The 20,146-nt window shown below is 36.7% G+C and overlaps 1 protein-coding gene across 2 annotated transcripts in view; it reads left to right on the forward strand.

The window, feature by feature from the left end:
* Positions 1-19,119, forward strand: part of CRIM1 (cysteine rich transmembrane BMP regulator 1) — a 178,812-nt gene extending 159,693 nt beyond the window's left edge. For both annotated transcript variants that reach the window (XM_033054763.2, XM_033054764.2), the window contains exons 11-17: positions 2,193-2,402; positions 6,674-6,889; positions 8,380-8,601; positions 12,997-13,191; positions 14,031-14,150; positions 15,535-15,722; positions 16,136-19,119. In XM_033054763.2, coding sequence (XP_032910654.1) covers positions 2,193-2,402; positions 6,674-6,889; positions 8,380-8,601; positions 12,997-13,191; positions 14,031-14,150; positions 15,535-15,722; positions 16,136-16,312 — 1,328 coding nt within the window. In that variant the 3' untranslated portion in view covers positions 16,313-19,119. The remainder of the gene's footprint in view (positions 1-2,192; positions 2,403-6,673; positions 6,890-8,379; positions 8,602-12,996; positions 13,192-14,030; positions 14,151-15,534; positions 15,723-16,135) is intronic.
* Positions 19,120-20,146: the final 1,027 nt, after the last annotated feature.

Genomic DNA, 20,146 nt, shown 5'->3' on the forward strand with positions numbered 1-20,146 from the left:
TTAATTTATTAAGAATTTCCACTTTCAAAAGACTCAGAAAACCGGAACAAAACAGAAAGAGAAAAAACCCGACCTTTCTAAAATAGTATTTTACTGTGGTTAGAAACATACGACATTTTTAAATGAATTTTCTAGAATTATTGTCTCCCTTTTTACACATTGAATTGGTTACTTCTTGTCCTGAGCTTAGCAGACATATGGAGCAGCTAAGCACCATTCCCTTTAGCATTCTTGCAATATTTAACGGGTTTCAACTGGAGACTTATAAACATTATTTGAGTGGGAAATGGGTTTCAAAGTCTAACAAACCCAGTTACTGTGGTTTCTCATCACTGTTCAAAATTTTGATACTATGCTTTAGCCCTAGTAAAACCTTAAGGCTAGTAGAAGTAGTAGTGCTGTATTTAAATTTACAGTGCTCCTGTACTTGTGTCTTATATTGAGCTTGCCTTTTCTGCAGTGGTATCACATTAAACATATCCTTTCCTTGTGAACTCTTCTATCTCAGATCATTTCAATCATACCACTTGGTAGCTAGTTACTCCCGTTCTGTATTTACACATTAGATTTTTTCAAGTATTATCTTTTGTACTAATTGCTTTCACTTCTCAATTTTTAATTACAATCTCAGTTTGTGAATTTGATTTTGAATACCTGCTTATGTATGTTTCTCCAAGTTATGGAGTGTACTTTAGAATTTATCAGGAAAAAAGTCTGCTTCAGATACCCTTTCCCCTTGCTAAATAAACTAAGTCTTACTATCTAGGACTTCTGAGTGCCAATAATCATTTTAATATAGAGCAGTATTCCAGTGATATTAATTCAAATCATAATTTAAATACTTTGATACTAAAGTATGAAAGTATAGTAACTGAATTTAAGTTTTTTCATAGTATTTCTGTTTATGCAAAAGGATGAAGTCTGTTCTAAGAAGCATTTTATCCTTATGCAGCACTTTTGCTTGGTTCACAAAATGGTATACTAATGTAACTTTCATGTATTGGCTTTCTAGTCCGATAACGTGCCTCAAACTAACTTTGTACCATCTGTCTGCTTGTGAGATCATCTTTGATAGATCTGCCACAGCTGAAGAAGTGCTGCCCTACATACTAGTGTGCAAAAACAACCAAACAAACCACACCAAGAAACACTCCAACCAGCCAAAAAACCAACAAGCAAAAAAGCTGAACACTACTTCCTAAAATTATATGTAAACATTACTGCTTCTCCTATGTGATCCTTTTTAAGAAGAAAATAAGTTAAGAACTTAGTACAAATAACCTTATATATATGTCAGCAGAACATGGTTGACACACCATGAAAACAAGTCAGTGCACTGACAAACTGATCCTGCATCCTTCATCATAACAGTGATGTGGATGAGGGAGTGTTTGGCTCTAAATTCACTCTGCTGATTAACAAAGGATATATTAAGGCTGAATCCTGCATCACTTAAATACCTCTTAAGATACAAATGAAAACTTTATCCTCCCTAGACCAACTGCCTTTGTGTTCTGACAGAATGCAAGTCTAATGCCACTGTCTAAGCTACAGCATTCTCATTGCAGTAAAAGTTAAAAGAAATGAGAGATGAAATTCTCATAATTCTCTTCCAAATATCTCATTTATCATAGCAATATAAACAAATAACTTCTCACAGGAAGGACTTTATGGAATATTTCCAATATTTACCATTACCTTGCTAGCACTTGATTGCCATTTTTTATCATTCTCAAGACCATCCATAGCTCATTTAAATGTTTTTGTATTCTACTTGCTGCCAGATATATTATAGATAATCTAATGTGCTATGGTATTTAAGTATTTAATTTTAAATATGCTTTATGCTATCTGCTATTTCCCTCCATTGCACTTCTCCTTTTTCTTACATTATTTAGACACTACTATGTTTTTGGTTGATAAAAAAAAATATAGGTTCAACAGAAGGAATTATATTTTCCAAGGAAATACTACAGAAAATACTATAGGAAATTCTACTACATCCTATTGTTCCCTTCAGTATAACTTTTAGTTGTTTCCTGTGTGTTACTTTAAGTGTAAACAATAGAACCATTATTTACTCGGTCTTACATGTGCTTTAAAAATAAATGCAATCCATTCATGAAGCTGGTGTTTCTTCCTAAGCAACAGATGTTTGTCAGGACACCTCATTTTTCTTTGTTTTTTTGCAGAGGCAACCACTTCTCTTATGCCTCCTGTTAAAACAGGCTCTTGCCTGTCCATGGATGGGCGCCGGCATGAGAACGAGGAGAGCTGGCACGATGGCTGCAGGGAGTGTTACTGTCACAATGGACGGGAAATGTGTGCCTTGATCACCTGCCCCGTTCCCAATTGTGGCAACCCCACCATACATCCAGGGCAGTGCTGTCCATCATGTCCAGGTAACACAGGATTTTTTCTACACGCTTGGTGATTGAGCTTTGTTTCGCTTGTGTTCTGTTTCTTAATACATGAAAATGATCTCATACATACTTCTGGTTTCTATGCCCTAATGTAACATGATAAGTTGCTGTCAGTAAGTTCTCAGCTGTGGAAAATGGGAACTTACATATTTAAAGCACATGCAAGTTGTGGGTCCTCACATGTTAATCCTTGACAGATTGGAATCTTTAAACTACTAAAAGTAAGTAAAAGTTTCTAGTCTGTTACCAATAATAGCAAGTTTTGTAATAAGCCATTACATTTTCATTTTCCATTTTAAAGTGGAGTTTTATTAAAATATATCTCCTGATGTATGTTTTACAACCCCTCAAAGATCTACACAAACAGATGTCTTAACATTATGATTCTGTGTTCTGAGGGAAGGCTGCTATGCCACCAGCAGTAGATTATTTCAATGCTTTCAGTGGGAAGGCCAAGTACAGTTCATGTTGCATTCCAATGCAATTTTAATAAGTGTTAATGTAAAAAACATCTATGAAAAAGTATGGGTAGAATGTAAGATTAATGCCCTCTGTTTTCAGTGTAGTTCCTACAGTATTTTATGTGCTAAGTAGATTAATTTGTAATACACTGATAATGTCTATGACTTTATTGGAACTCATGTTAGGAGTAAGAACAATGAGGCTCATGAAGCTTCAATAAATAGCAGAACAGAAAGACAGTACTGGCAGGATATAAGCAATTATAAACTTCTTTGAATTCTTAGTAAAGAACAGGAAATCCGAGGGAGTAAAATAAGCAGATCCTCTTTCTGAAAGTGACAGAGAAGAGTGCATTCTCCCTGTGACCTAAGATAACTGATCTTTTCAAATTGCTGAGACAAATGGTGATCTCCAATCCAGCTCACACCTTGTGGTGACTGGAAAAATTCAGTAAGTCCCCAGAAAGAAAGAAGATTCCAAAGGGTTTGTCTCTTTCAGCGTTTTCACAATTATTTGTATAGTATTGTAAGGGATAATATACTTCATATGGATGGGGGCAGGTTAGCATATCAGTCTTTCCGTATATAAACAAACAAGATTCAAAATTTAAAATGTATGCTGGTTGTTCCAATTCCAGCAATTCTCTTGTTAGGTCCCCAGGAGTCATCCTTGACTTCATTCTGTCAGTATACTCCTCGTGCATCTTGATTTGCTGAACATGTACACTTCAGAGCATTCAACTAAGAGTAATGGTAATTTTGGTCTTTCAGATGACCAGCGGCTAGTTACTCTGGGTATGGAGAGTGAGTTTGGCTAAATTCATTCCCAAGTCTGATGTTCAGTTTGTGGAAGAAAGGTCAATATGAAGTTAGCAGAAACCTTTTATCTCACCCTTTACATTTTTTGTGAATGAGATCAGCATTTGATTCTGAGCACCAGCAATGTTGGTCACTTTTATAAAAGAGCAGTTGCTTAGTCAGCACTGTCCAATCCTTCAAGAGAGAGGCTGTGCATAGGTCTTTCTGTCTGACATCAATCCTGCTTTCAAGACACTGGTCACCTAAATTTCTGTGTAAGCAAAGTCATACTTAGTGTAAACCCTTACAATGCTAGGGCAGACACAGTATTTTAAAGATAGTATATATAAGTGTAGGAATTGCTATGGCCAAATTAGTCTCAGTGCAGGTTTTTTTCTTCTCCACTGAGGCCTTATATTTGTTAGAAATGTAATTCTGATTTTACTTTGCAACATATTGATTCCCCACTGATGATGTTAAATATACATCATGGCTTTAAGTAGATTGGAATGTAGTTTGGAATTATGAGACTGTGAGCATGTCACTCAAATGTATCTGCCATAAGGATATTGAAGTAGTTAGCAGTCCTGATGTACTGGGTTTGGAATTGCACTCTTAACCTATCAACAGGGAAGCGGCAGCTTTCAGAGATCATTTTGCACACTAAAAAAAAAAAAAAGCGTGGTTACATTCAGTTCCACATTATTTTGTTTTCAGCAGAGCAAGATATATCTTGAATACTATAACATCCCTTATAATAATGTTTCTATAAATTAAGAGGTTATGCTTGTGAAAATCTTAAAGGTTTCCTGAAAGATTTAAAAGCCATTAATTTCTAGTGTTTTGCAGAACTATGCTATGTAGAAAGTGAGTATTTATTTAACCAATTGTTTCCTGAGGTAATGTAGTTGCACGTTTGCGGCACTTCAGTTGTAGTGATACATCATTATCAGTGCTGCTCAGGTAGCAATAGGCAACATATACAGCAGTGCTATCTGGTTGTGCTTTTTTGCTCAGGAAGAGTAATGAGCTGTAGCAAAACAGGCCTGTGACTCTGCAGAAAACTAAATGCAAAGGAGATGACTCAGAAAATTTCCAGGAAATCTTAGTGTTGCCTTTGCCACGGTGAGTTAAGATTCCATTGCCCAACATGTAATATATTGTTTCAGCTGAAATAAAAATCTTACAGTGACAAGGCAGCAGACTAGCAGTTTTATTTCAGGTAAATGCTGCTTAATCATGGTTCATAAATGTAAGCAATTGAAAAAGCATATCATAAGCAAATTGGTGAAAGATAAAATAATTCCCTGAAAGAAAAGCACAGGTACTTTGTGAATAGAGTCAGATCAGCCAGAGTCAGCTTCCTTGAGTTCTACTGATCATTCTCCAGAAATGAAAGCAAACAATTGAGTGGTGTTTCTTCTACATGGCAGTGTCATAGAGCAAAGGGCACAAACGTCATTCTCCAGACAGGGACAGCAGTGCTAGAAACATGAAGAGAAGCCACAAGCACTTTGTGAGCCTTGGCCTGCCTAAATGAATAGAGGTGCTGCTGTACACTTAATTTTTCTCTCCTTAACCAAGATATTTGGGTTAGGATGATGTTCACACTAGGCATCATTATAATGAAGTAGGAGAGAGGCACCTTCAGTGGTTTAGAGATGTAGCACAATTAGCAAGAAGTCAGTTCTTTCTTTTCCTCCATTCATAGCATAGGAAACCTGAGGAGGTTCAGTTCTTAACAGAGGCACCTAACTTAGACATCTAATATTAAATGGGTTGAATTCGGGCTGAAGGGCATCACTTATAAGCCTGAAGCTTCACTTTATAGCCTGCAGCTTTCAAGCTCATGGATTCTGCAGCTGAAAAAACATGGTGTGTGAGGCCTCTTGGTATCTATGCATAATGCATGGAAAAAGCTGTTTAACTCACTCCAGATCCAAAACAACCAGAAAAGTAAGCAGGCAACTATTATTGCCCTTATTGCCACCAGTGTGGGATAGGCTTCAAAGGATTTTAAACATGCTGAGGATGGTGGCATAACCTTTTCTTTTTCTTTTTCACTCAAAGTAGCAAATAGGTTTCTTTTTTTTCTTTTCTTTTTTTTCTTTTAAAGCACCAAGAGGTGAAGAGTTGCCCCAGTTGCCCAGTTGCCACCACTGCCATGGTGAATCATTTAGCCAGGGCTGCAGAGATTGTAATTAATTGTTTGAAAAGAAAATAAGGTTCATTTGGTGAGATACAATTACTAGAAGGATGAGGCTACACATTGTGGCATTTCCTTGGATCCAGTTCAGTTTTTTTCAAATATGGTGTTTCTGGTTTTTGGGGATTTTTTTTAATAGAACAGTGAACACTTCCACCATTGTTAAGAACTTATACATTTTTGGGGGACTGGGGAGGGGGGATTCTGTGTTTTGCTTTTTCTTTTCTGGTGGGTTGGGGTTTTGAGAGGGGATTGTTTGTTTGGTTGTTTTTTTTTTTAAGATAGCATCTAATAATACAGATGATATAGACACATATCTGTTGGAAAACTTACTGTTGTGGACACTTACCCTTTACGTGGACTTCCTAAATCCCAGAGGAGAAGCTTACTTATCCATACTTTCAGGAACTGTATCTCAAGTTAATATTTAGCAGTTAGGAAACTGCCTGATCATTAGAATTTTTCAGAAAATTACAACTGTCTCTTGGAATTGCTGAATCACAAGTTTGTTGTTTTGTTTTTTTTTTCCTGAAATGCCAAGAATGCCTGAAGTTATCTCTGATTTATATTAACTAGTCTTTATTCAGACTGACTCTCAAATTGTTTCTTGTTTATATATTTCCCATTTTTCATGAGATGCATGTGCCATGAAGTCACAAGAGCTTCATTAAGAATAATTTATATGCGTATTTTCAATAATAACAGAAATTCTTCATCTTGTGTACAGTTGTTAATTATAAGAGTGACAGTTGATTTTGCCTGTCTTCCAATTCTGTTTTTCCCAGATGAAATAATAGTGCAAAAGCCAGAGCTCACCAGTCCATCAATCTGTCATGCTCCTGGTGGGGAATACTTCGTAGAAGGAGAGACATGGAACATTGATTCTTGCACACAATGCACATGCCACAGTGGACGTGTCCTGTGTGAGACTGAAGTCTGTCCACCTCTTCTTTGTCAAAACCCCACCCGCACACAGGACTCCTGCTGCCCACAGTGCCCAGGTATGTGCTGACATCCAGCTTTCATCAGAGCCCTTCCCTCATCTGAGGATGTCTGATGTTTCAGTGTGAGAATGCTTCAGTCTGAGCTCAGGGGGTTGTTGTTGTGCCTTTGTTCTTTAGCAGTTTGGAGTGACAGCCCGCAGTCCTCTAATTCAAATGCAAAACTTGACTATGTGCAGGAGAGATCTTATGTGTAAAGGGGAGTTGTGGCCCTGAACTCAGAAAATCCTGAAGACAATCTAAAAATGTAGGGGTTGTGTAAAAACCAGAATCTTTGGAAGGTATATGAAATACGCACTTATTTATGGATGCATGCAGGATTAGAGAAACCTTGAAAGCAGTCAAAGTGTTAGGTAGATATGGGCTTGTTTGTTTTTCTTTCTACATACCTTGGTTTCTGTAGAAAAAAACAGTTTTTATTACTATCTTGTCTATTTGGGATTTGGTCTCAAAAATACTTCTGTTTGCTTTTACCTTCACATGGTGTCATTGTGAGAGTGATTTGAAGGCAGCTGAGTAATATCAAAGTATTCCAGCCTGGCAGGTGTGCCAGACTCCTCCTAGACTCTGTAACACTGTCAAGAATATAATAGGATTTGCTTTTCCCCAAGGAAAGATACTCAATTTTAAATGAACATAAATTCCTATTTTACATAGCAAAATATTTTCAGTAAACAAGATAGCCAATTCTCCTGACTTACATTTCTTTCATTATTAATAATGGACATTTGCTTACTTCAAAATACTGTGTTGGAGGAGCTGATCTTTCCTCACTGGCCATATAATAAGCTTAGACTCATAGCTTAGTGCAGTTAGATTGAGAACCTGATCTCAGTGCTTTTGAATCCTTTCTTTTCTTCTCTTTTTCTTAGTCCTGTTTCTTCGCCCGTAATTTCTGTTAAGGTACAGCTTCATTGCAGGAATATGTGTCCCCCATGGACAGGCATGACAATTAAAGCAAACCATTGGCATCAGGCTGAAGCACAATCAAGTTCCATTTGTTTCTTAACAGCTTATAATTAGCTCATCTAAGGCCACTAGTGAAGGTGACAGCAGCATAATAGCTTTTCACTTTGCGTCATTCAAAGACTTGCGCTGACATGGTAGAAGATGGGATTCAGATTTAAAATTTAATCTCTCTTCTTTGAGATGAATTCCTATATACCATGCAATGTAGAGCATTCAGAGTCGTTTTCTGAGGAGCTGCTTCTGAGGGTGATTATTTTTCTCTTTGCTCTCCTTTTTCCAAGTTTTTTTCTTTTTTATTTTTTTTCTTCCTTTATTTATTTTTCTTTTTTGAGTAGACTCATAAAGGTATAAATAAGCATTATGCTAGAGCATATAATGAGGTCTTCATCCCATATAAGGACTGAAGGTTCTGTCCTTCTAATTCTTCTGAAGGAGTGAGCCAATGTGTAACCCTCTGTTAAGGAGCTGTGAGAGAAGTTACCCACTGTAAGTTAAATAACCTAATCTGTTTATATTTATAGATGAGACTCTTCAGCCGTCTCCATCAAGCAATGAGAGCATGCCCAGTTACTGCAAAAATGATGATGGAGATATTTTTCTGACAGCTGAGTCCTGGAAGCCCAATGTCTGCACTAGCTGCATTTGCATGGATGGTGTGATTAGATGCTACTCTGAGTCTTGCCCACCAGTATCCTGTGAGAGACCTGTTTTGAGAAAGGGACAGTGCTGTCCTTACTGTATTGGTGAGTGAATAAAACAGTTGTTAACTTGCTGTTCTCTTCTTAGGGATAAGGCAGAAGTTTTATTTCCAAACTCAGATATTTTCCTGTTTGGTGAGATGCAGTCTATGCCACCAGTTGAGCTGGAGAGTGAAGTCTGCATAGGGAGCTTTAAGGATCATTATTTGTGGTTTTTAAGGTAGAAGCACATAGAGATAATACATTTAATTTGCCTACAAACTCCAGAGGTCATCCTCCTGGAATCTTGGTAAGACATTTTATTGGACGAAGACATTGCAAAAAATTATTTTATTTAAAGGAAGATCTGCCAGGTAACACATACGTAATGTCAAGATTCATGTGATATATGAGGAAAACATTAATTGTGACTACAGAAGATAAGCTGAAGCATTAATAATGCATCTAAATTAAAATATAGGAAAAAAGGGAATTTCATTAATGATAATATCTTTGACATAAAAATAGGGAAAATGCATATATTTTTAAATACTGAAAATACATTAAGAATTAGGGTCATGCACTGCTGTTGTATCTAGAGCTGAAGTAAATGGTGGTTGCTGTAGACAACTAAAATTACCAGGCATTTTTTAAGTAGAAAAATTGGAGATTACTGATCACTTTTCCATTTTTGTATGTTGAATAGGAGTATTTATGTACAGATGACTTTTTTTTTGTGAGTTCACAGTAAGTAAAAAGGCTGTAGAATGGAAGCTGCTGATAGAGATAAATCATATAATGTACTTACTGAATTTAAGTCTTTGTAACATTGTTGGAAAGCATTCAAAGCTTACTTACCTTCATTTGCAAAAGTAGGTACAGTAAAAAAGAACAGTAAGAAGGAGAATAGAAAATTGATGGGCTTTAAATATTTAATTGAACAAGTCAACTTACCCATCTATAAACAAAGCAGTCTTTCATCAGAAAGATGTCAGAAAGATTGTGAACTATGTTCAGACATTGATACAACTCTTGAAATCTTTATATCATTGCAGATAGAATAGCTTTAATAACAGGTGATTCAGTTTTATATGATGTACAAGGAATTCAATGAAGGAATGTCTGGAAAAGTTACAGAGTATCCAAGCTTCAGTTACCTTTGGAATCCTACTTAGATTCCTGATGAGGACATTTTGAGGCAAAAGTACAATGTTAATCCTATTACTATTTCTTCTCATAGTTTGCATACAAAATGGGGAGAATTTAAAGTTTCTTTCACAATTGTCTTTCTGCAGGCTTTTCTTCCAGTGAGTTTGAACCATGAAATAATTTTAATCCAGAAAACATTTTAACATTAAAAAAAATATAGAGTGTTTGAAAAGTTGGGCAATCAAGCAGTAGCATCAGAACATGAGTTTTAGTACTGCACTGGAGAATTCACTGGGTGAGGAGGGGATGCACCAGGAGAACTTGTGTAATAAGCTAAAAAAATGTATCCTTTAAAATCTTGTTTCCTGCATCTTGCATGTCAGGTTTGCAAATATATACACACAGCATGTAGATACAGCTTTAATTAATTTACTTTGAATCCTATATAGTTGTATAATAGTGCAAATACTTAAATATGTGAGCTGTGAAATGATTCTTTTTTTGCAGTAGCAACTGCTCAACAAAGCAAAATACAGAAGCCAGATTTTAATTAACACTCAGATATAAAGATTTTCAGTGATGCTACATTTTATTAATCCATGTTGCCCTATGCTGTCAGAATGTGTTGTGGTTTAAATAACTGAAATTCATGGCAACTTCACTTTTTTATGGTTTCCATGAATTATATATACTCTTGCATGTAAGAGGAGTCAGGTCATGCACTTAATTTTCATCTTCTGGTTCTTACTGGTTTGCTCTTCATTTTGGAAAACTGTGAAGTACATCTTTGTACAGATTCTTTCTAATAATTTTCATGTAATAGTTGATAAAATGTTTAGAATCATAGAATCATTTAGGTTGGAAAAGGCCTCTAAGATCAATGATTCCAGCTGTCAACCCTGCAGTGCCAAGTTCACCACTAGATCATGTCCCCAAATGCTCTATCTACACATCTTTTAATACCCCTAGGGATGGCAATTCAGTCTCTTCCTTGGGCATAGGCAAACTCCATGGAAACAGGCATTCTTCATTTTTTGGAATTTCAGAAACTATGCAGGATTTTAGCACTGCATTGTTTTATTCTGCTTCTTTCTGGATCCAGTTTGTATAGACTCAAATTCAAAATTTTACAGTCTTGGATGCTTTGTTGTTTGAATCCTTCAAATTCATCCGGTGTGTTCCACATTCATCTTTCTCATGCAAAGAAAGATTAATTTGGAAAGATAACCTTCTAGTTTAGAGGGGATAAAGGGATGTCTCTTTGATTGGAGACAAGATTAGTCTTCTGCAGAAAACAGAGCAATTATGGTTTGTTCACCAGATGAGACTGATTTTCTGGCGCAGCTAGAATAAACTTGAGAGAAGCGGGTACAGCTGGACACTGAGCTGTGTTTTTGTATGCGGGTTTCTTGCTGCAAATCTGTCTTGTTTCCACCATCCTTGAGCACCTATTGGTGTTGGGGTCTTCATCTTCACCCTCGTTTATACTTTCACAGAGCTGGACACTAGAACAGGAGACACTCACAGGATAGTACTTAAAAATTTTTCTCTTGAGGTTCAAAGGTACAGCACCGTAATTGTGATTTTACCTTTGCTCATTCTTCTAAAAAATATTTGCTGAATTAAATTGTGATATGTTCTTCACAAATTTGGAAAAGCCTGAGCAAGTTAAAGGACTTTTCCAGACAAACCAACTGCTGAATTGAAGTAGGAGCTCTAAGTGAAGCAAGGTAACATTTTGGGAGCAAATCTGAGTGGGCCAAGAGCACTCAGCTTTAGCTCTGTGTAGGTAATGAGCAGCAGAGATGCACTCAGGCTGTGCCTCACCCTGTCCCCAGGCACGTCTCCCTAAACAGGATTCTGCTGCCTCTATATGCCAAAATGCACATCATCTAAGGAAGATCCTAATGTCCTTCCTGCAGCTTGCAGCCACTTTTTCCTGCCACTCTTCCTTTCCCATGCCCCCACCACATTCACTTATAAAATCTCCTTTGAGAGGTTGGGACCCATACTAAAAGCCGTGAAAGCTATGAGATACCAAGGACCTTGGGAACTATTTGTGCTTTTCAGATAATTCCATTAATGTTTTCACAATAGTACTTCTTGCTGGTCTTCTTTTGTATTTGAATTTCCTCTCTCAGATCTGTTGGACTGGTCTGCTGACTGCTAGCCTTGTTATTCCAGATTATGTGACTCTATTATGTTGTCACTAATTAAAACATTTACTCATGGCCAAATTATATAATAAGGCTGGCGTAGGGTAAATACATTTAACTGGCATACCTAAAGATGTATAATCTGTGTGAATGTTAAACCAGTATTTATCTGAAAGTTTAAGAAGTTTATGATTTCATTCTGTTACCTCACATGTTTAATGTGCAAGCTCATGCCATCAGCAGGTTTCACAACAACAATTTTTGCCTCTAAGAAACAAAGGTAGGAGGAAGCTTAGATGAAAATGAGGTACTGCATGGCTTTTGGAGTTTCTGCTGTGGGGATTTTTGGCTATCCTTGAAGTGCTCCAGCACCAAAAACATCCTAGGTCAAGCAATTCATTACTGCCTACTCAGTGAAATAGGTTTTTACTGCAGAATAAAAGGATGCATAGGATGCAACATTAAAAAGTGGTGTATTGAATGCCTAGGCAGAAAGATCACATTGATTTCCAATTTATATAATATTTACCATTAAAAAATGTACAGAGTTTAGTTATCACTCTTTTCCTGGGGTTTTCCATTGATGCAGTTGCAAGGAATTATCAGATCCCCTTCAAATCTGTTTTATCATTACAGTCTGAGCATTTCTAGTTATTTCACCTGAGAGTTGTTCCAATCCTTCTTGGCATCCTGCCTAATCTGCTTGTTTAAGTATTCTAGACAGAGTTCATAATTCTTGAGCTTTGGTAGTTAGAAATTTAGGTAGTTAGGGGTTTGGGGTTATTTTAGCTTAATAGGATTCACTAGGAAACAAGGAAGAAGATGAGTAGTTGGCAGCCTCAAACAGTCAAAATGAATGAATTTTTCTTAATTTCCATAGCACTTTTGCTATCATCTTTTCATGTCCAAATCATCCATCCTGTAGCCTCTTGCATTAAGAAAACGAGGAGAAGCAGCCCAGGCTAATTATGTTCTTCATAAAGAAGCAGAAATTACATTTTTTTCACAAAGATTTTCTGGCAGATGAAGAGAGGATCTTTTGATTACAGCTGGGATTTCTTTGTGGCAATTGTTTCGCTTTTGTGTCTAGGAAAGAAATCCGATTTGTGTGTAATTGGCTGTTACTGCATATCACAGCACCATTTTCCTTCCACAGAAGATACAGTTTCAAAGAAAGTGGTCTGCCACTTCAGTGGAGAAACCTATGCAGATGAGGAACGCTGGGACATTGACAGCTGCACACACTGCTACTGCCTTCAGGGTCAGACTCTCTGCTCCACTGTCAGCTGCCCACCTCTGCCTTGTGCTGAGCCCATCAATGTGGAGGGAAGCTGCTGTCCCATGTGTCCAGGTAATGTGATGTGACAACCCAGTTTATGGTGATGTTGGTTTCCTAGGGCCAATAACAAGGTTTTTTAGTTGGATTTTGAATGTCAGTCCATGTCTGAACAGCATCACAAAGGACACAGACTTCAGGAAAATTAATATTCTTAACAGACAGGCACATTGTGCAACAATATAGTTTGAATTTCACTTATTCTGAGAACTGTGAACTTGCTTGGCTCTGTTTTTTCCTTTCACAAGGCTATGGAAATAAAGCAAATTGGCATTTTTTTTTAGCTATGGGCACAAGGGGCATAAGAATTGCAAGTGGTTTTTAACGTAAGTCCTGATGTACTTCTGCAGAAGTTTGCTCACCTTGTTCAGTCAGCTGGTAACTAATTCTGGCAGGACAACTGGGGAGATTCAGCTATACCCCTTCTTGCCATTCCTCTTCTTTGAGGATTACAAAAAATAAAGCAAGGCAAAGAAACCAGTAGGGAGTGTTCACAGATCAGCTGGGAAGATGTAACCTTCTCTTTATTTTTGGGGGAGGGGGTTTTTTGTTGAGTATCACAGAGGAGCAAGCCTGTAGTAAAGCACGTACTCTGAGATGGTATTTTCAAAAGCAGGTTTGTCCACATCAGTCCTTTGTCCCATTCACATTATGATAATGATATCAGCAACAGTCGTGTTTCCCTTATACAATATGGAATAAGTTTTCAAACAAAATCCCAGACTAATGATGAACAAATACAAGAATTTCAAGGACAAAGCACTGCAAATGGGAAAGTGTATTTCCACAATTAAGAGCAACACTGAGAAGTTAAGCAATGTGTAATTTGTGAAAACATTTTTCTCATTTCACAGAGATGTATGTACCTGAACCCACTAACATCCCCATTGAGAAGACAAATCACCGAAATGTTGAACTAGAAGTACCAAACTGGCCAACACCGAGTGAAAATGATATAATCCACATTCACAGAGGTCAGATATGATATAAACTGGGATAACTTAGGGCTTTATGTGTTTATTCCCCATGTTTTAATGAATCCACTTTTTCTATTTAGGTAGCAGCTAGAGCAGGTAGAGAATATTCTTCAGTGCATAATTCTTACATGCATTTTGCTTTGAGTAAAGATAAGTCAGTCGATTAAATTATATTTATACATTTTGGTCATTTTATACATCATCACTCCATGTTCTCCATAGAAGAAATATCTGTGTTGGTATGATGGAGTTCTATAAAATTAAGAATACAACAAAATGATGAATCAGAATGATGAATCAAATGATGAATTCAGTGCCTTTTCTGATTCAAAAACCAGAAAGCAGGCCATTGGAGTTGACCAACCTTTATTGATCCTTTTAACATTCTCAGGAAAAAATAAATAAAGATGGAAAAAAATGTACCACAGCCCAATATATATCATAGCCATGATGTCAGATCTTAGACAAAAAAACACCTTGGGTACAGCGACATGCAGCCAATAAAGTTGTCTAAGGATGAAAATGCATCTTCTGTTTAAAACTGCACTGTAATATTATTCCAGTGTGCCACAGGTTTTTTTTAACCTTTTCTAAGTGAAGGACAACCTAAACTATGCATTTTTTTAAAATCTGAGGATGTCCTTTTTTTAATCTGAGGATGATCTCATAGCATTCTATTGTTTGGAGAAAGGATGCATGAAATGTAATTGCTTTACAAAGTTCTAAGCTTATGCCTTTATAACTACAGCATTGTGTTTGTAGCTGGCTTGCAACTATCCTGCTTATAAATACACACTACAAACTGTGAGGGAATTTTATATATGTCATTGAAAGTTACCATTCTTTGCAATTACACACACAACTTGCTAGAGTCTCCTAGACTGCTAGCAGTCTGTTTCCACAGGCTGAGTGTTGCAGGTATGGTAATACGTTCTCAACAGTTGACAGAGTGAACACATCATACTTATCCTACCAGTTTTTAAAAGTATAAAAAATGAAAAAATTACTTTCATCCTACGATATCCAAGTTCTCTTGAGTCTGGAAACACCGTCTGATTTTTTTACAAGTGGGAATTTGGTTGTGATCAGATAAGATCATGCAAACACAACTGAGTTAAGGGGTTATTGTCAGACTTGGTTATTACTGTGCTTTAGATTTCCTTCTATCCCCTCTCTTTTTGGTGGCCTTTTCCTGACTAATACAGTCCCTCTACAAGATACTAGCTGTATTTAATTTATGTAAATAAGGTGACATTGCAGGAGAGAAGGTCCAAATTCATATGAGTGACAAGATGTACAACTGAGACTTTTATAATTACACTCTTCCCTACGGCCAAGGCCCATTTATAATTGCTAACAAGTGCTCCCATTTGCCCTACAGACATGAACCATCTCCAGGGGGAATACAGGAGTGGCAGTGGGCCACTCCCCAGTGAAGATGCATCCGTCAGCTCTGTTGCCTTGGTGACAATCCCAATCACGATAGCGCTGTTGCTGATCATCGTGCTCCTGCTCATCAACCAGAAAAAGCAGTGGATTCCAGTGTCCTGCTACAAAGCTCCAACAAAGGTGCTGTGTCTATTTCCAGGCTTTCCCATTTTTATGAGACCAGGAACAAAACATTGTGGGAAATGTTAAGCAATAAAGAGGCTGTTAAAAGTCTGGGAAAAAAGCTGCTGCACATCTGGGGCAACCAGGTTAAGCCTTTGTGTGATGCTGAATTAACAGAGAACAGTTAAACCAGCCCAGCTGGGATGAGAATACCAGAGCTCTATTCAGAAGATGAAAAATGGTGACACTAAAGAGAGCACTGGTCTGCTGCTATGCCTGACATAAGCCAACTCTAACAAAAGTCTAAACCCTTTCCTTGCCAGTTTGATTTTGTTTTGAGCTTATGGACTTGAACCAAATGGACTTTTAAAATTATATGTGGAATACAGAAACTGTATTATTTACTCAATATTTCCTTTCTGTTTTAACAGCCTTCTTGCCTAAACAATCAACTGGTATATGTGGACTGCAAGAAAGGTACCATGGTCCAGGTGGACAGTTCTCAGAGGATGCTAAGAATTGCAGACCCAGATTCAAGATACAGTGGATTTTACAGCATGCAGAAACAGAACAACCTACAGGCAGATAATTTCTATCAAACAGTTTGAAGAATTGCACCCTTACCAAGGATTTAAGAAAGAGAGAGAGACAGTCTGCTATTAAAATAAAACTAGAATTGTGCAGTTGCTTAGTGGATTGTATTGGATTTGTGACTACATGTACAGCTCTAAGACCTTTCTGGGATGAGCTCTGACTCCTGCAATGTGCCAGAAAAAGCATTCCCAATTTTCCTTGAGATAACTGACCAAGTGTTTTCTTAGAACCAAAGTTTTAAAACTTGTAAGATGTATTTGCTTGTAACATAGCTACAAAGGTTTTTTGGGAGGGGGAATCAGGGGCTAGGGGTAGGCAGTGAAGTTAGAGGAAGTTTCAGAGAAGAAAAGCTGGTGACGCTTGGCTGGAGACGAAAATGTACTGCCGAGCAGCAGGATTTCCTTGTTGCTCTGAAATTGCATCTGTTGCAGCAAAAGCCTAACCCCAGGTGAAAAAAAATATGAAAAGGTCTGATTACTTTTTTCCAGCTGTTGCTACAGTAATATACTCCTAGAACAGAATTTGTCACATCACAGGTGTGGTGTAGCTGCAAATATTTTTCTATATGATGAGAAGCTGCAGTAGTTAATGAAATAGCAAGGAAAAGATTATAGCAGAAAATAAAGGGTGAGTTTATTAAGGATGTATAAAATTATACCTTGTGCTGCTTTTTGTTTTTATTTTTGTTTTTATTTTTGTTTTCTTCAAAGCTGATTGGCTAGATTAGCCAGACTTCAGCAGAGTTAGCAAATGACTGAGGCCTAAGTAATTCCTGATATGAGCACTGGATCTTTTGACAGCAGTATTGAAGGGAAGAAGGAAGGAAGGACAGAAGGAAGGAAGGATGGAAGGAAAAGTCAAGAACACCATGCAGTTCCAGGGGCTTTTGTTTGTTTTGTCTGTTGTGGTTTTGTTTTGTTATTTTATATCAATCTCTGGTTGTTCATACAGGAGAAGGAAAAATATTTTTGTTGGACAAAGCTCTTGCGTACAAGAGAGTAAAAAAAGAGACTGTTTTAAGGTTGTTGTTTTTTTTCCTGTTGATGTTCTTATTTACTGGTATGCAGATTTAGAAACTACTTCCATGCTAGGAAGCTGCTTAATTTTAATTGTATATTACTCAAGCACCTTTTTTGAAGCTCAGAAAAAAAAAGGAGATCATGCTTCTTTAAACTTTAGCATTATAGGAATATTTATGTAAATATAATTATGCTAAAAACAACAAAAAGTATTTGTATGTTTGTGTATATATATGTATATACAAATGCATGTAGGTATACATATGTATATATACGTGCATGTGTATATACACTATACATATATATACTGTATATATAAAATACTATGTATACAGTATATATTTTTTCTATTTTTTTTTTCTTGTTGAATGTATTTTTATCTGAGAGAGATTTTACCCAGAGCAGAAACAGATAACAGGCATTCCATATCAATGCTTAATTGCTTGTGAGTTTAGGAAAGACAAGAAAAGAGCATCTCATTCTACCTACAGTTTGATTTTATTTGATTTGGTTTGATTTGATTTGAAAGTGTTTGTGTGTGTGTGTGTGTGCGTGTGTATGTGCACTCTTGTGTTGGCGTGTGTTCAGTTCGTGCACGATTATAGCAGTAAGCGTTGCTCTTGCTACTTGCTACATTTCAGGGTGTTTCTTATTTTTCTTTTCCTGCTTAGCCTTAAAAAGGCTTTTTAATGAATGCATTGGCTAGAGACACTGATGACAATATACATGCAGCACTAATCAACTACATAAAATAGTACGATCAGCTCCTGGATTTTGGTTGGTTTTGTTTTTCTGGGTGTTTTTTGTTTGGTGTTTTTTTGGTTTGTTTTGTTTGTTTTTTTTTTTTTTTTTTTGCAAACATTTGTTTGAAACAACTACTGGAATATTGTCCGCATTAAGCTGGAAGTTTGTTGTAGCTTGCCTCATTTATAACTCTGACTGTATAATACAATGTTAACTTTCCAAACAGGTCTTGGCACTTTTATACTAATTACCCATTTGTGCATTGCCTTTTTTCTTTTACAAATGCTTGTCATAAGAGACACAGATACCCAGTATGCTAAATGTGAAAAGAAAATGTATTTTTTGTAAAGGAACTCTCAAGTATTGTTGTAAATACTTGGTCAGAGATTGCTGAACTTTAAAACTGAAAAAAAAAAAACCTAATTTATTATTATAATGACCTAATTTATTAATCTGAAGATTAACAATTTTTTTGTTTTAGAATATCAAAAAGGTGTTCTAGTGTTTGCATCAAAGAAAAAAATAGGTGTATCATTAAGGGTCAACATTTTTTCTGCTTATATAACTTCAGTTTCCAACCACCAATAAGAAAAAATGTAGTCTCCCCAGTGTTTTGTACTCAATCTGATAATGAAACAGAGATGTTTCTGCCCAGTAACTACAGAGATTTTGTCAAGACAAAACATCCATTCCTTGCATAAGAGTAAGCAGTCTTTATCCAGAATTGTAAATGCTTGCTTTTGTTTTACAATCAAGGCCATATTCTGAAAATACTAGCAGGATATAGGACATGGTGTAAAATGTTTTTATTATTATTATTTTATTATTATTATTTTAAAGATATGATTTATCCTATGTGCTGTATCCATTACACTCTTTTACTTTGGTTCCTGTTGTGCTCTTGTAAGAGAAATGCAGATATAATTTTCTGAAAAATAGATGCATATGTGGCACTCGGAGTGCACTGCGGTTCAGCAGATTGCTTGTTTACTTTTTTAACTGTAAGGCGGTTTCTTGTAATTTGGCTCTTGGCAGCACAATAAAAAATTTTAAACCTATGGATGTGTGTCTTCTTAAATGTTCGTATGTATTACTTCTAGGTACTGGTCCTTGAGACATCAGCTTATAGTTTGATATTATGTAGAGTTTGATATATTGTATAAAGTACTGTGGGTAAAGAAGAGTTTGCAGGTACAGAAAGTTCTGCATATAACACTAATGAATTTTCACATTAGAGAGCTTTGTGGAATTCCAAATAGTTCCAGCATACAGTAAAGACAAATCAAATGCAAAGTTTGGCCTTTGCCCTGCCATGGAGTTTATGTGGTCTAGTCTTACCTGACAGAAAGCCAGGATTAACAATACAAGATTCTAATGCAAGGTCCCACAAAAAGTATATGGAATCAGAATTTGCATTTCATGGACTTCCCGAGCTGCAGATCAACTACTTATCTATAAGGCTATAATGTGGTTTTTTTCTTCTAGTAATTTGTAAGTTAATTAACTTGATGTCCAAGTGGTATGTAAGATGCTGAGGCAAGGTGGTTTTCAGCTTAACTACCTGCTCTGTAAAAAACTGCTTCCTTTTTTTGAAACTACTCTCCTAATGATTTCATATAATATTCCTGACTGCATTCAAAGCAGCAGTAGATCAGTATTTATATGCCACCCATTAATTTAGAGACCTGTATATCTTGTTTCCATTTTTTCTTAATAATCCCAAAATACGATTCTTCGGGAGTAGTTCTATGCCTTATGGCCAACCTTGCCATTCCTTGTACTTCCATGTACATCCTTGAAGACAAAGGGTAAGCAGACTGAGAATGCCTGCATTGTCCACGTGTGGTACTCCTTGGATCTAGCACAATGTTTGCTGTTTGGATTGCTACTGACAGCTCAGTCAGAGTTCTCACAGAGCTAGCTGCAATAATACAAAATGCTCAGTAGTTACTGCAAAGCCCGTAATTGACTTTAACTAGGATAGATCTGAATGTGCTTCCCTTTACATTTCCACATGCTGAGTTTTTTCTCCCTTGCTAGTTACCTGTTCCAGCATTATCGCTCCTTGGCAAGACTAAGCCTATG

Source organism: Catharus ustulatus, chromosome 3 (genome assembly GCF_009819885.2).
Source record: "Catharus ustulatus isolate bCatUst1 chromosome 3, bCatUst1.pri.v2, whole genome shotgun sequence".
NCBI lineage: Eukaryota > Metazoa > Chordata > Aves > Passeriformes > Turdidae > Catharus > Catharus ustulatus.